The sequence below is a fragment of the Agaricus bisporus genome, assembly GCF_000300575.1.
Source record: "Agaricus bisporus var. bisporus H97 unplaced genomic scaffold AGABI2scaffold_5, whole genome shotgun sequence".
NCBI classification, from domain to species: domain Eukaryota; kingdom Fungi; phylum Basidiomycota; class Agaricomycetes; order Agaricales; family Agaricaceae; genus Agaricus; species Agaricus bisporus.
The window spans coordinates 85492-99843 of record NW_006267368.1 but is presented as its reverse complement, the minus strand read 5'-3'; the positions used below and the strand labels follow the sequence as shown (position 1 = coordinate 99843).

General features: G+C 45.1%; 6 protein-coding genes across 6 annotated transcripts; 2 read left to right on the top strand and 4 right to left on the bottom strand.

Annotated features, from left to right (window-relative positions):
- Nucleotides 1-79: 79 nt before the first annotated feature.
- Nucleotides 80-1660, bottom strand: AGABI2DRAFT_117598 (hypothetical protein; the record flags this gene model as incomplete). The annotated part of the gene is made up of 1 exon (XM_006460604.1): nucleotides 80-1660. One exon carries the CDS (start codon nucleotides 1658-1660, stop codon nucleotides 80-82), a length of 1581 nt encoding a protein of 526 aa, XP_006460667.1.
- Nucleotides 1661-1671: 11 nt separating this feature from the next.
- Nucleotides 1672-2694, bottom strand: AGABI2DRAFT_203794 (hypothetical protein; the record flags this gene model as incomplete). The annotated part of the gene is made up of 6 exons (XM_006460603.1): nucleotides 1672-1785; nucleotides 1842-2125; nucleotides 2192-2344; nucleotides 2407-2481; nucleotides 2538-2569; nucleotides 2615-2694. 5 exons carry the CDS (start codon nucleotides 2692-2694, stop codon nucleotides 1860-1862), a joined length of 606 nt encoding a protein of 201 aa, XP_006460666.1. The 3' UTR covers nucleotides 1672-1785; nucleotides 1842-1859.
- A 95-nt stretch (nucleotides 2695-2789) lies between these two features.
- AGABI2DRAFT_117596 (hypothetical protein) lies at nucleotides 2790-4657 on the top strand (the record flags this gene model as incomplete). Its single annotated transcript, XM_006460602.1, has 8 exons — nucleotides 2790-3360; nucleotides 3422-3522; nucleotides 3577-3688; nucleotides 3761-3915; nucleotides 3978-4163; nucleotides 4217-4305; nucleotides 4376-4535; nucleotides 4601-4657. The coding sequence occupies 8 exons, from the start codon at nucleotides 2790-2792 to the stop codon at nucleotides 4655-4657; spliced, it is 1431 nt and encodes a 476-aa protein (XP_006460665.1).
- A 132-nt stretch (nucleotides 4658-4789) lies between these two features.
- AGABI2DRAFT_117595 (hypothetical protein) lies at nucleotides 4790-9177 on the bottom strand (the record flags this gene model as incomplete). The annotated part of the gene is made up of 16 exons (XM_006460601.1): nucleotides 4790-5319; nucleotides 5387-6171; nucleotides 6228-6319; nucleotides 6371-6550; nucleotides 6601-6719; nucleotides 6885-7253; nucleotides 7315-7449; nucleotides 7503-7574; nucleotides 7638-8005; nucleotides 8064-8235; nucleotides 8287-8369; nucleotides 8417-8523; nucleotides 8571-8682; nucleotides 8739-8890; nucleotides 8943-9063; nucleotides 9110-9177. The coding sequence occupies 16 exons, from the start codon at nucleotides 9175-9177 to the stop codon at nucleotides 4790-4792; spliced, it is 3465 nt and encodes a 1154-aa protein (XP_006460664.1).
- A 118-nt stretch (nucleotides 9178-9295) lies between these two features.
- AGABI2DRAFT_117594 (hypothetical protein) lies at nucleotides 9296-9900 on the top strand (the record flags this gene model as incomplete). The annotated part of the gene is made up of 2 exons (XM_006460600.1): nucleotides 9296-9796; nucleotides 9835-9900. The coding sequence occupies 2 exons, from the start codon at nucleotides 9296-9298 to the stop codon at nucleotides 9898-9900; spliced, it is 567 nt and encodes a 188-aa protein (XP_006460663.1).
- Nucleotides 9901-9942: 42 nt separating this feature from the next.
- AGABI2DRAFT_203789 (hypothetical protein) lies at nucleotides 9943-13715 on the bottom strand. Its single transcript, XM_006460599.1, has 11 exons — nucleotides 13416-13715; nucleotides 13314-13359; nucleotides 13139-13260; nucleotides 12535-13113; nucleotides 12289-12478; nucleotides 11968-12114; nucleotides 11771-11920; nucleotides 11334-11588; nucleotides 11117-11258; nucleotides 10707-10978; nucleotides 9943-10366 (listed from the first exon to the last, which is right to left on the bottom strand). The coding sequence occupies exons 1-11, from the start codon at nucleotides 13610-13612 to the stop codon at nucleotides 10082-10084; spliced, it is 2385 nt and encodes a 794-aa protein (XP_006460662.1). The 5' UTR covers nucleotides 13613-13715; the 3' UTR covers nucleotides 9943-10081.
- Between the last annotated feature and the right edge of the window lie 637 nt (nucleotides 13716-14352).

Here is a 14352-nt window from a genome sequence, read left to right as displayed (position 1 = left end):
ATCTCGAACCGTTGGTGGATTCAATATCCCAGGGCCATCGCGTAGTAGCAACCTCACATACGGGACGCAAAAACGTTGGTTAATTCTCGAATACCAATTTGATTTCCGGGAGATCTAATCCCCCATAAACCTCTTTTGCTTGCGATATAAGATTCTTCAGTACGCCATAGTGACAGCTCGATGCCCAGTCGACCTTCTCGAATACTCCAGGTACTTTTCTATGAAATGAAAATTCAAACAAGTGACCGCGATGCTCACGTTGAGCCGATGAGCGAACGTAAGGTGGAATTGTGAGACGGTCGAGGTCAACTTCCAAGCTCGACCGAGGGATAGGGTCGATGCGCCTTGAATATAGTATCACAATCACCGCAGAGCAAGGCGTATTATTCGAGCCTGAGGTTATTTTTAATCCCCGTAAGTGTGGCAGTAGGTTCCCATTTCCCGGCGTTATGATAAGCTTCTTTAACCACTGTCGGTTAACACCGTCATCAGACCCCAGAACGACATCTAGCGTCTTCAAGTTTTCGAAAAGGTCGAAGTACTGGCTGATACAAGATCTCGGTAAAGGGTAAAATTCGAGGTGCTCTAGTTGCTGCATAGCGGCAAAAAAGCTTTGGGTGGAAGGGTGGTCACTTGGCGCCGTCGCGCTCCAAACCAAGTGGCGTAGGTTTGGGAAGCGAAAGTGGGTGAAGAGTAGCCGGATATACCAAGGATCATACGTCGAATTTTCATCTAGACAGCGGATACGCCATCCAAACTTTGTAGTCAGCTGCATATCAAAGAGGACGTGGGACGGAGGAGACCATGTATGCTCCGTGTGATGTTTGTCGAAGTACATCTCAAAAGAAAACTCGGTGAAATGGGGATGTGTGGAAAGAAGCACGAGTGCATGTTCGAGATTCGTGTGGCAGAATTTCACTGTGGTAATACGACTCCAAGGAAAGTCCAATGTGGTTGGTAACATGCTATATCCCGGTATATCCAGCGAGAGTTTCCGAAGGAGAGGGCTATTGCGGAATAGAACACAGGGAGAGTTTAATATCTTCAAGGTCCAACAGAATTCCAGCTCTACGAGTTGAGTGAATTGGACCTCTCTCTGAGCATATTCAAATATGGAAGGCGAGATACAGCAAGCGTATTCCGCAGGGTAGAAATCCCATACGTGAAAGGATCTCAGTTTCCCCGCGTTCTCTTCCAAGATGATTTGGAAAATTCGGTGGAGCATATCCCCCGGTCTCAAGGGCATATGCATGTCATATATCCAAACGGATAATCCCGCAGCGCCTACATGCTTGTAGTAGTGTCGGAGGAGGGACACATAGTCCGGCATCGACTCGTCAGCATCGTCTACTATGTCACGAAGGGTGAAAGTGCTCCAAAACTGTGTATCAGATTGCGTAGCGTGATACCAGTGTGAGCAGACACTGCCGACACGAAACAAGTCCTTCGTATTAGAGATGGTAATGGGTCGGTCTTTCCAGTCATATTGTATGGGAATGATAGAATGCGAAATGATACGAGAAAATAGTTCGGCGGGAAGGCGGCAGATGGGTGATTCGAGGAGGTTGCGCTGCTGGAGGAAATCCGCGCGCCTTTCGTACAATTGGCTGGAATCAACATCAAGTATTGGAACTTGACAGTCGAGTTGGATGGTTGGCATGGCTTTGGGCTGGAGTGGTGGTTGGTTTAGAGTAGAGAGCCTGTCAACTTTGCTAGTACGTATTTATTATCTAGACAAGGCAGATGTAAGTTCAGCGGCCGAAATCACTGGTGATACCATTGAACCTAAGTATGAATTTGAATGCCAAAAAGTCTTTGATGGATCCAAAAAAAAAACCTACGATATATATGCATCATTTTTAATCACCCCAATCCAATCCCAAACCACTGGATTCACTATTCCCTCGAATAGCGGCCTCAACAGCTTCTGCAAGTTCTCTCAAAGCTAAAGTATCCTCGCCAAGTTCACGAGATCGATTCCATCGATCAATATCTCGTGGTGTGACTTGCAGCGCCTTTTGGATCGCTTCTTCACGTTCTGGACCACGGAGGTTATCGAGGGAGGTAAGCAGATCAGGAAGATTTTCGTGTGTGGATAGAATCGATCGTATTTTAGAAGATGTAGCTGTATATAAGAATGTTCTGTCATTAGCCGGGACCGTAAGAAGAAACTCATTCTAGAGAAAATCACCAATGGCTTCGTATTGACGAAGTTGAAGGTCTTTAGGATCGTTTCGTTTCAGAGGGTCAGGAAAGGCTGAACTTTCGGGAATATAAGGCCAGTTTAAAGAAGTGAGCGGTCGGAGCGGCTTGGGGGCATCCTCCTCAAGAGTTTTGCTTGCATCTGCCGGGAAGACGTATGAGATGTTGATGTGAATAACAGCGCAGATAGAGAAAAGAACTTACCGAGGTTTTTTACGTGAGTCTCTTCATCCGGTGGTTGAGTTACTGCGACGTTCGAATTGCCTTCATGTGAACTTTCTATACAAGGTGAAAGGGGACATAAGTCAATATCAACGGATATCGATATTCCATACGTTTGTGTTCTTTAAAGCATGCCACCGAACAACTATTGTCATAAAACAACATCTCTGAGAGAATACGAGGGGCGTACTAAGGGATATAGCATTTTGAACATGTGTATTTTGAGGGATTTGTCGAGCAAACTTGACACTGAGCTGTGTTCGCCTTCATAAGTGGGAGAGAAATACCGCGTGGGAAACGGTAATCAAACGCGTCCGGTAAATTAATAGCTTCGCCGAATTGTGCGTGTTTTTTTGTTGTCGACAATGGCCTTCCGCGCTGCCTCTCTCGCTCGTTCTCTGACTGGGCAGTTTTCTAGAACACACCGGCACCTGCCTCTTCGTGCCTTTTCTCGTTCTTCTATCATCCACGACAACCTCGTTTCCGATGCTGTACAAACAGGCGAAGCTAGTCCTCCCAAGAAAAGAACTAGGGCGAAGAAGATCAAAGTTGAAGAGGTGAAACCAATAGATGACGCTGCTGCAGGCGTAGTTCAAACGGGCGACCCACCTAAGGTTACTCCTCCCCAAGAAGAGAGCCTGACGACGGTTACAGCTGCACCAATCGACGACCTTGTTGCTCAAGCTGTACAAATAGACAATCAACTAGCGGAAAAACCCATTGCTCCCGGGAGAGGGAGAAAGAAGGTTGAACCTGAGGAGATTGAGGAAGGCACTGTTGAGCTCCCCCCACTTTCAGAGTGGTCGCGTTACTTCCCTTCATCGTTCGCAGTCAAAACACGGGCTTCCATCATGAACCAAGAACATGCGAAAAAGGTCGCCGAGGCGTTCGTTCCGGCGGGCTCCAAAGGAAAGGTCATAGTTGAGGCATTTCCAGGTGTGTTCTTTTATATCAAATTCGTTGTTTTTCCGTTTACGATTCTGAATGGACTTACCAGGACCTGGTGTTCTCACTCGTGCATTGCTCAATCTACCAAAGTCACGGATAAAAAAGATCATTGTCCTAGAGGACGAGGAGAGGTATCTCAGCTATCTTAGGGTATGCCCCAAGACTATTCATTCACTTCCTCTCAAAACTGACCTTATGTACCAGCCTCTTGAAGCCTTTGACCCCCGTGTGACTGTGCTCCCACTTTCCGGATTTTTGTGGGATACCTACGAAGAAATTTCTGTGAAAGGACTTCTCAGCGACATTACAAAGGAAGGTTGGTCTATAGGTTCTCAAATTTCTCCAAATTCATCATTGCTCTGAATTTACTAACACAACGAATCATCAGAACATCCTCGACTTCAATTTATATCGCACATTCCCTCCAAAGTCCATGGTGAACAACTCGTTTCCCAATTTTTTAGAAGTATTCCCGATCAACAATGGTTCTTCAAGTTCGGTCGTGTTCCCTTCAGTCTCATCATGACAGAGTCGCTATGGGAGGTGATACTTTTGTTGTCCAAGTCCTTATTCACTTTTCTGAGATTTTCTTTTTCTGTGTATAGCGCGTATCGGCACCCTTAGGTGGCTCCGCCAGGTGTAAACTCAGTGTTATAGCTGAAGCGACTTCTCACTTTGATTATGCGATCGATCCTTCATACCTCAAACCATACAAACAGAATTTCCATCCAGCTCATATGCCTACCCCTCCGGAATTTGTCGCTATCAATGTTATGCCTCTTCTTGAGCAGGTGAGTGTAGATTCACTTTCCCGTTTCCGTTTTGTTCTAAGATCCCTTAAAAGTGGATTGAAAAAGGTCTCCTGGACGAGTGGGATTACTGTCTTCGTCGATTATTCGTACAGAAAGCTCAGCCTTTGAAGAAATGCATACCGTACGCTTATTTCATTTACCCATATCCCGTTCACTCTTCGGTATTGACCAAAAAAAAACACCATCATCAGACAACTGGCACCGGGCGCACTGTCAGTACTCAACAAAATCGCCGACACAAATCTGCCTCTCGAAGAACGTGTCGCTAGAAGACAAGCTCCACGTAAAATGACTCCTAGAGAATGGAGAAACCTCGTAAACGCATTCGTAGAATGGCCTTTCAAACCCGCTGTACGTGCTATTGTCAATCACATTTCAAAATTTCTTTCCACTGACCATTGAAAAACGCGCTGTAGGATCTGTCCATTGATTTCAACATGATAACGACTAAGCAATCGAACAGGCTAGAATAAACAGCATTTACGTCCACATACATAATCATACTTGCTCTGTTTTTCCCTTCTTTATTGCATAGCGCCAGTAATGCTAATCATACTTCAATTAAAAATCAACCCAGTAAACAATCTAATATAAAAATACATTCCCTAATCAACCTGAGTCTCATCCAACTGCGTTTCTTCCAATCCTCGACTATCCATCAACGTCATCTGACTCTCGCTAGCTTCCATATCCGCTATATCTGGTGGACAACTACCCAACAACTCCTGAGTCTCTTCGCCCATCTCTCCTTCTTCACCACCCTCTTCACGATCACTGTGTCCTTGTTTTTTGGAAACCTCCTCCGAAGGCTTTTTAGGGGCTTGTGAGGTTTGAAAAGCTCTTGGCATCATCCCAAACAACGTCGTCTGTTTCGGTCCATTATTACCTGATGCCAATGCCGATGATTTGTCTTTGGTGGTGGATTTCGAACCCGATTTCTTGGTTATCGATTTCTTGCCGTTTTCAGTAGCAGCTTCTACTTTATCAAAGAAACTTTCACTCTTTTGAATAGATCCTCGACCTGTAATCCCATCGCCACCGTTCAAGATAGTAGACGGTTTCGGGCGTGACGAGAATGGATTTCGTGTCGTATTTGACTCGGACGTATTATTTTTTCGTGCAAAGGGGTTCGTTTCTTAAAAAATTTAGAAATAAAGTTAATTAGATATATAAGGGTATAAAAAAAAAGAGTTTAGACGTACTTTGTTTAGGTGGAGGAGGCATGATAGATACATCCGATACTTGACTCACACCAACATCCTCCACATCATCATTCCTCTTCCTCTTCTGTGCCGTCCCTCCCATACCCGTCATAGTCCCGAATCCCAATTCCTCTCCCCCAGCTCCTAATGTATTATAATCGTCGTTACCGTTCAACGACTCAGCACCACCCAATTCCGTATCATTGTCCCAAGGACTCGGACTCGGACTCCTCGTCATCGTCATAGAAGAATCATCACGAACAGATTGAGTTTGAGTTGTTGGTGCATTTGAGCTGAACCTTGTTCGTTCAACAATAGGTTTCTCGACACGAGACATTCCGGGCCTTTGTATCATCGGTGGCGGACCAGTATCACCCAACGGATCATATCTCCTCCCACCACCATTCCGTTTCGTCGTCGACGAAGAATAATCAATCTCCCTAGGCACATTCGTCATCTTCAACCATCTTTTTCTCTTCTCTCTCAACACTTCTAGCCGATCTTCAGCTTCTTCCCTCTCACTCTTCAATACTTCCAATTTTTCTTGAAGACCAAGTAGATGGTAGAACCCGGCGATTTTGATAGCGGCATCAAATGAGGGTAGGAGATGTAAGAGTTTAACGAGTTCGATAACCCGAGGAGCATCATCAGATTTACACGCCGCTTGTATGAGAAGGATGAGTTCTTTATCAATATTTCGTTCTCGCGAAACAATATCTTCTGTTGTAAGTTCTTCATCAAGGAGATCCAATGAAGTTTGAACATAAAGCAATTGTCGTTCAATCCTGAACAATGCATCATCAATCTGATCATATGATTGAACAGATGTTGATAAACGTACATTTCTTCTTTTGGTTCATCTCGTCTGAAAGGCAATATAATTGGAAGTTCTTGGATAAGCGGTTTCGGAAATGCAGGATATTCTTGCCTTCCCTATCATAATATCAATCACCACCACAGAATTTCAACAATGGCACTACACACCTTAAGAATCAAACAATGAAACGTATTCTCACTCATCCCAACAGGCCAATACGACTCATCCTTTCCTTGCTTCCGCTCCAAAAGATTTGTATCAAGGATACGCGCCCACGAAGCATGATGTGGTATCCTGAATTTAGTCAAAACATGTATACAACCCGTCGTATCATACGTCACAGGTGCCTGGGATTGAATAGTGAGGTCAAATTCATGAATGGTAACGAGGCACCTACATTCTGATCTGTCAATCCTATCCATTTCAATGTATGACCTTTAGGCAGTGGCAAGATACCTCTCTGCCTTACACTGAAATCATCAAAATTGATGATACAATACGACAAATTTTGCGATCCTTGAAGATGGCATTCAAGTTGGCGACAAGCACGGAATTACGAATTTGATCATCATGACACCGCGGCAACAAAGCGGCAACAAAAATGCAACAAAAAAGAGAATCCCCCAGAAACCAATCCTTGCCATCAGCAAAAGGCGATGCATGTGCTAAAAATAAACTCACCATCAATTGTCGTCGATCCTGCTCTATACACAACAAACACCCATTCCGAACTAGCCACCATCGAAACAAAGTCGCCGCCCAGACCCATAATCCTACGCTCTCTCCCGGTTCCGGTGAGGAAGGTCAAGTCACCCTCACTGGTGGCAACCGCGACGTCACCATATCCTTGCAAATCACTATCCGTCGTCTCGCGTAAACTGGAAGAGGGTGATAAACCACCGGCCGCCACACCCAAGATACGTGAATCTTTGCGTTTGAGTTGATACGTCCACTCCTTTCGTGGTGTCGACGTATTACCGTAAGGTTTGAAGAGGACCTGAGCGGGATGTTCACCCTCCGGCGGACATGCAAAGACCGCACCTCTTTCACCTTTTGAGGAAGATCAGGATACAAGTCAAATGTTAAGTATGTTTTCCAGTCAAAGCCTTACCGAGGTAGCCGAGATTATGTTTGAAGTGATCCGTGAAATGGAAATTTTTGCGAGTGGAGTGATCAAAAAATTCGACATTGATAATTTGATAGGTATCCTGATCTGTGGCTTCAATCACACCTATAAGGTTGTATGCTATTAAGAGGAATAAGCTATCAAACAAATACAAAATGACAGACGGTTCATACCCATGAAACATTTTTTGTTTACCATTGGCGTTGACCCCGGTTGGAATGCTGGTTGCGCCTTTGTGATGCTAACTATCGAATTGACATATTTCAGCCACTGACAAGAAAGACGAGTCAGCTATAGATATTACTCACCCATCTCTTTGACGTACCCATCACTGGCCTTAGGACCCGCGGTCGGTTCATCTTGCATTCCGCCTCCGAGATCATCGACAATCCAATTATCATAGTCATCTTCGGCTTCCACTTCTACATCGATATTTTGGTCTAGTGCTAAGGCTGATGTTCCTGCATCGAGGGGTTCTTCGCCGAACAAGTCGAGATCTGCCCTCGGTTTTGCCGTTGTAGATGAGTTGATGACTTTGACAGGATCAGGTTGTCCATCAGAAATCGGTTTCTGCCACTGGAAGAATTCTCCACTGCCGTCTGTCCATGCCAAGTGATTTTTGGTGGGACACCATGATAAAGCAGTGACTACCGTTCCGCCTTGTCTGGCAATATGTCTATATAAAAAGCTCATATGAGTCAAAATTACCCAAATTGCGTAGAATCTGATATTACCGTGTGACAACGCGCTGGCTATCTGTCGACCAGATGTATACATTTGACTGACATGCCGAAGCGAGATAAAGGCCGTTGGGTGAGATGGCGAGCGCTGTGATTGCACTCGTGATGTCTTTATCGATAAAAGTCGAATCTTTTGTCCAACTAGACTTGTTTACCGAGACTATTTCTAAAAGGACATGACATTAGATAGTATCAATGGATGAGAGAAAGAGCTAACCGTGCGACCGGGAAACGACATAAAAGCATTTTCCAGACGGATGCCAGACGGCAGAGCAATCATGCAGCAAGAACTCATTTGATCTAAGTGGCATAAGTCAAGGAGACTTCCTCTAGCACGAAACGCTTACTCTTGATCCGTTATAATGGGAAGGACACCCTCGATAGTGGCCTCGAGAGTAGTTTCTGCAGCCGAGGTATTCCAAACCAAGATTTTTCCGTCAGAACCGCAGGAAGTCTAACACAGCAATTGGCAACGAGCGGGTCTAACGATATACGGCATACCAAGAAATTGCTTGTGGGGTCCCACGATACTTGTCTAACGCCTTTGGTGTGGCCTTGGAGCTGCTGGACGACGGTGGTGTCTTCTGCGTCTATGAGTTTGATAAACAATTCGCTATAGGTATTTGCGATTAGGCCGCGAGAAATAGGCATAAAACAGAAACCACAGACTCTGAGGCTACCGCAATGTTTTTCCCTTTGGGATCAATAGCAACGGAGCGTATGCGAACACCGTTTGAGTTTGTGACGAAACCATGTAGCTGAGTATCGTGTTTCACGTATCTTCGGACGAGGTCGTCGCTGGCGGAGAGCCAAAAGTCATGCTAGTGGGAGGGCAGTGTAAGGGCGGCACCTAGTCAGGGAAAGAGAACTCACTGAGATGGCAAGGGAGGAGATTTCGTGCTCGGCGTCGGTGGCTGATTCAGGTTCGTTGGTGCCGTCGTTGTCGATAGACCATATACGGACGAGGTAGTCTGTGCCGCCAGTATAGACGAACCTGGTGGAGAGTTAGAAAGAGCAAATCCAACCAAAGGCATACTGACGCGCCGTCCGGGGAAAAGGCAAGGCAGGTGTGGCCGTCTGGGTGGGCTGGGTTGGAGACGACGGCCATGAAGAGAGATCGGGGCGCGTGACGTAGCGCGAGCGTGACAACTAAGATGTAGATCAGTGCTAAACTTAGATCAAGTCCACTGATATATGTAGCTGGTCTGTTCACATGGATCGCCAGTATGCATGTCTCCCTGCCCTTCCCGCTCTTTCCCCTCCTCTGCGTCTCCATCCTCCTTGCAACTATCCTCCTTGCGATCTCTGCAATCGTCGTCGCCGTCTCTCTTGCTCTCTGGATCATCCCCGTCGCCTTCATTGTCACCCTTGCGCTCCATGCCGTCTTCGTCTTTCTCTCCAACACAGAAAAAGAGTCTACCCCCTCCCTCCGTCTTTTCTCCGCAAAAATCGTCTTTGCTTATTTCTGCGCTACCACCTTATGGACAGCAACCCTCGCAGTCCTATTGCTTTACACCGCCAAACTATCTCTTGGCAAACTACCATCAGCTCCGAACGGCCGAGAATGGGCCATGATCAGTGCGAGCGCATTATCCCTCCTTCAAACCGCAGCCCTCTTAACGATGGCTGTGCATTCTTATAAAATCCGTCAACAATTACGGTACAAGGCCAAATGGCAGTGGAAACCTAGCGTAACATCATCACAATGGAGGCGAGTTCACATCGTGGTGCCTTGTTTTTGTTTCTCATTCGGACTCTTTTACAGCATCACTCCCAGTTAATCAATCCCATCACCATCTACCCTGGAAACATATTCCTCGTGCCGTTGTAAATGACTGTACCTACACTCTTCGCTCGTGTATCACAACATGAACACTATCATCATCATTATCAAAGCCATAACGGCCCTCGGTTGTATACGGACATTGTAAAACTATGCATCAGATCTATCTATTCGCCTTTGTACTCTAGAAACAGTGGAAACATTACATTGAAGTGGAGCACTTACATGTTCATTGTTCTGAACTTTGGCCCTCGGATACAGCGACAACTTCTGTAGTTACCTTGGGGTCCTCATCCATTTCCTTCTGCACCTCTTCTGTCGGCATCTCTTCTGGCTCCTTCACCTTCTCCTCCCCCTTCTCCTCCACAATACTCTCTCGCGTCAATCCCGCATCATCACCAATCACAGCAACTCCAGAACTAAAAGCCTCACTCAACGTACTAACCGTAGTCACTGCCATATCCAAAACGGCTTCCACACGTCTCTTGAGCGCCTCGTTCGAACTCATGACCGTCTGATGAAAAAGAAGCAAACAAAACCAACCAACAATAGAAAGGATCCCAACAATCAAACACCGCCCAGTTGATGACATGTTGCGATCAAAACAATAGAAAAAGAATAATGTATCAAAAGTGCCATGAAAAAGCACCGAAAAAAACAATAACAATAATAATACGTACCACGATGATGACGACCCATTAGAAACAAACAAACAACAAGGGGAACCGGAAACGAACAAGGAAAAAAAAAAAACACCGAAAACACAAACAAGTCCAAAATTGGATAAACGAAAAACAAAACAATCAGAACCGTGATGAGTATTGTCAAACTTAACAAAAGAAGTAATTACGCACCAAAGATATCAAACCAATTCTCGCATCAGCTTCATCAAGTCTAACCAACAAAGACGCTTCTTCATCATCACTCCTCTCCCCCTCTTCCGAATCCATACTCCGATTCCCCTCTTCATCAGGTTGATGAAATTCCACCTCCCCAAAATGCGCTTCTAAAAACATGGCTAAACGTTGTACCCTTGTCATTGATGATAATTCTCCTTCAGCATCAGCATGGGGGTGTTTATGTTTTTGGAGAGGAAGATGCTCATGAGCGTGCGGTTGTGAGGTTACTAGATTGATTGAGATTATAACGCGGTAGATAGAGATGTCCGAGCAGCATTTGAAGTTTTTTGTTTTTTGACGTGGTTGAACCATTGTATAAATCAACACAAATTGATACCTCCAAAGAGAAAAAATACAACACGCACGTTTCACAGATGCCGGTGACTTATCAATTCCAGCAATAAGAGCCAACGTCGAATCCGCGATCATGTCACTACTAGAACTCGATTCCCACTCCAAAGTCAACTCATGTTCGCCGGTCAATTTCACATCAACAACTCCCATAACCTATAAAAACACATAAACGCATCAGACAAAAAGACGGGAACACATCGACGAGAAGCACGGAATCATCAAACGTACCCTCATGGTAGGAACACCATCTTTATCCATCCCCTCTTCCACATTCCCAAACATACCTTCCAGATGCCATCTAACCAAATCCCAACCCACACCTAAAACTATCCTCTGCCTCTGCGTTACCGCACAAGTCGTCAATCCCGCAAAATCTCGCAAATCCCGAGGATCAAGAAGCGTATACGAATAATCCTTGGCTACTAATAATCCAGAGACGATATCGCCTGTTTGAGGTGGACTGTCCGCCAAGGTACCTATAGCCTATAAATGTTGAAAAAATTAACAAACAGCACTTGTCGAAAAAGGTTTGTTTTTTCGGTGTTAAAACACCTCCGAATCGGAAGGAAGAATTATGAAGAAAGACACATGAAGACAAGCACACTTTCAAATAAACTCTTGCACCTCTGATTCGAAGTCCAGAATAAATAAAAATAAAAACGAACCTTGGCAACACGTTCACCCCTAAATGACAAATTCAACGTCTCCAAATTCCGAGGTGTATGGATCTTGACGTCTTCGTCTTTCTCCTTGAACCTAGACTGCATTGCTGCCCTTAATCGACCCATACCAGTCGCTTCACCATGTACTAGTACCTATTAATAAATTAGGTATTATCGACAATTCACCGAAGATAACATACCACATGTTGAGCTCTGACTTGTTCGATAAATTCTGAATTTTGAGCGTAATCCACATGCGCGCTGAACGATATTTCGTCTACTGATATCCGTCTCGGTATTGTTGCCCCTTTGAGTGTAGTGAACTCTTCTGGTTCCGTCATGATATCCTAGAGAAAAGACAACAGTAAGCTTAATGTTCCACATAGCTCAAAATAGCGAAGAAGAAAGGTGGTTTCACAACAGTACAGGTGGAAAAGAAAACTGAAATAGTGTCCATTCGCAATGCATAACATATATACAAAGAGAAAGAGAGGATGTTTTCCTGAACTACCAAAACTCACCCTAGCTGGCGTTCCTTCAATCGAATAACCAGTGATAATGAGACCGTTACGGGCATCTGGGCACCAATGCTCGAAAAGTTCTCGACTCGGTCCGACTTGCATGAAACCAGGACTTGCAAGCACAACACACGGAGGTCCATCCGCAATTTTTTTCTCCCAACCCCTCGTTTGCGGTACATTCGAAATGTGCCTAACGCCAGAAAAAATCAGTGACCCATCCCGTGAAATATAAAGTGAATCACAAACTTGAAAACGAAAGGATTATCTCTTCGAGCGAATCTCGACCGAATATTGGCGTTCATTGTGTGAATGTAAGTTTGATAAACCGCCATACACTTTCTTGCCAAACCTGATGCATAATATACCGGTACATTATGCAAGTCCGGGTGCTTCTTCCAATAGTCATCTAGGATCAATAACAACTCCTGTGCTCTCCCGAGGGCAAATGTCGGCAACAAAACATGTCCTCCTCTTCGAATGATCGAATGCACCAACGACGTAAACCGGTGTTCTTTCTCTTCTCTACTTTCACCGGTATGCACACCGTAAGTGCTTTCAACTACGAGAACGTCTGGGCGGATGGGTGGAAGTTCGGCTTTTATGAGGTGGCGGTCCTCTTCCCGAGAATAGTCCCCTGTGTAGAGGATTTTTAGTCCGGCGATATCGATGAGGAACATGCATGCCCCGAGGACGTGCCCAGCGTGGTAGGGAATGAAGGAAACACCAGGACAGACGGTGATGAGTTGGTGGGCGGAGACGGCAATGATGGAAGCTAATGACATTTGCATGTCTAGTGGCGAGAAAAGTGCATCTGAAGATGCTGAACTGAAGAACAAGCATGAGCGTAAACCTATGGGGGCATTTTACGGAAAGCGCTCGCCTTGTCCGTACGAAATCCTGCATCATAAATTTGTGTAAGGCCTTTGTTGGATGGGTCATGTACACCTTCCCTTTCCCATCCTTGAAATTCGTCTAAACACTGTTATGAGTACAAAGTAGAATATTATGACGAGTCAACGACGCACTTTCTCAGTGATATATGTCAATGCGGCAGCATGATCCAAGTGAAAGCTAACATGCACAATTTCAATGACTGCAGTTCTACATCCTCACGAAAAGTCACTCACTGAGTAATAAGAATGGCGTCCACACTACTCCAGTCCAAATCATCGATAAACGGTAGTGAGGCCATGCCATTATAAGCCGGGTGCACACCCGTATCGCAAACGAGGGTCTTTCCACGATACTGCAATACGCAACATGACCTCCCGACCTCTTGACCCGCGCCGAGCATCGTCACGCTCAGAATAGCCGAATCAGCCATTATAGAGAGGAGTAAACTTTATTGAAAAGGTTTCTTATTTCTTTCTCGACTACCTTTCGTGTCTGAGCAGTGTTCTGTGTGACGACTTTTTGTTCAATGTTACGGTCAAAAGAGAGAAGGAAACCACCCCTTGACGGTAACGTATGTAAGCAAGTTTTATTCCCACCCTCGTCAAATTTAGATTTTTAGATTTTTATCGCTCGCCTTCCCTCCAATTCCATGGCAAACAAAAAAACAAAATCTGCCCCGTCTGTCAAAAAGCACATCAACGCAAAGCAGGCGTTAAAAAAGAAGCAGAAGGTGGCAACAAGATCCAAAAATGACCAGCTACGCGAGGACCTTGACTATCAAATGCAAGCTGTCTATCTAGTGCGTCTTCTACTGGACGACCTCTCTTGTAGTAATAGTAATAAGTACTGATGAATTTTTAGATGCAACAAGCGTTGCCACAATCGAAAAAACCTCTTCGGATGTTGATCGTCCGCGAGTAGACTCTGTCAATGATCTGTTGACCAGTATCACAAAGCTCTAAACGTCCTTTCGAGGAGCTCCAAATCTTTATCAGCAGAGAGAGGGAGAGAGTAACGGTGATGCTGACGCGCCATGGAAGCTGTGGTCGTTACGTGCGATGATACCTTCTCCAGAAATACGAACCCGATCTCTCGAATGGACTTCTCCTGCCCCTTTCCTTGATGAGGACATCAAAAACAATCATTCATACTTTGTGTACTTACCTAATG

Excerpts from the sequence above, each read along its gene's own strand:
- AGABI2DRAFT_203789 (XM_006460599.1), bottom strand. The coding sequence starts at position 13,612 with ATGGCTGATTCGGCTATTCTGAGCGTGACGATGCTCGGCGCGGGTCAA. Across the intron at positions 13,360-13,415 it reads GACGCCATTCTTATTACTCA|CTTTCACTTGGATCATGCTG; the intron begins GTGAGTGACTTT and ends TGTGCATGTTAG. Across the intron at positions 11,921-11,967 it reads AAGTCAGAGCTCAACATGTG|GTACTAGTACATGGTGAAGC; the intron begins GTATGTTATCTT and ends ATTTATTAATAG.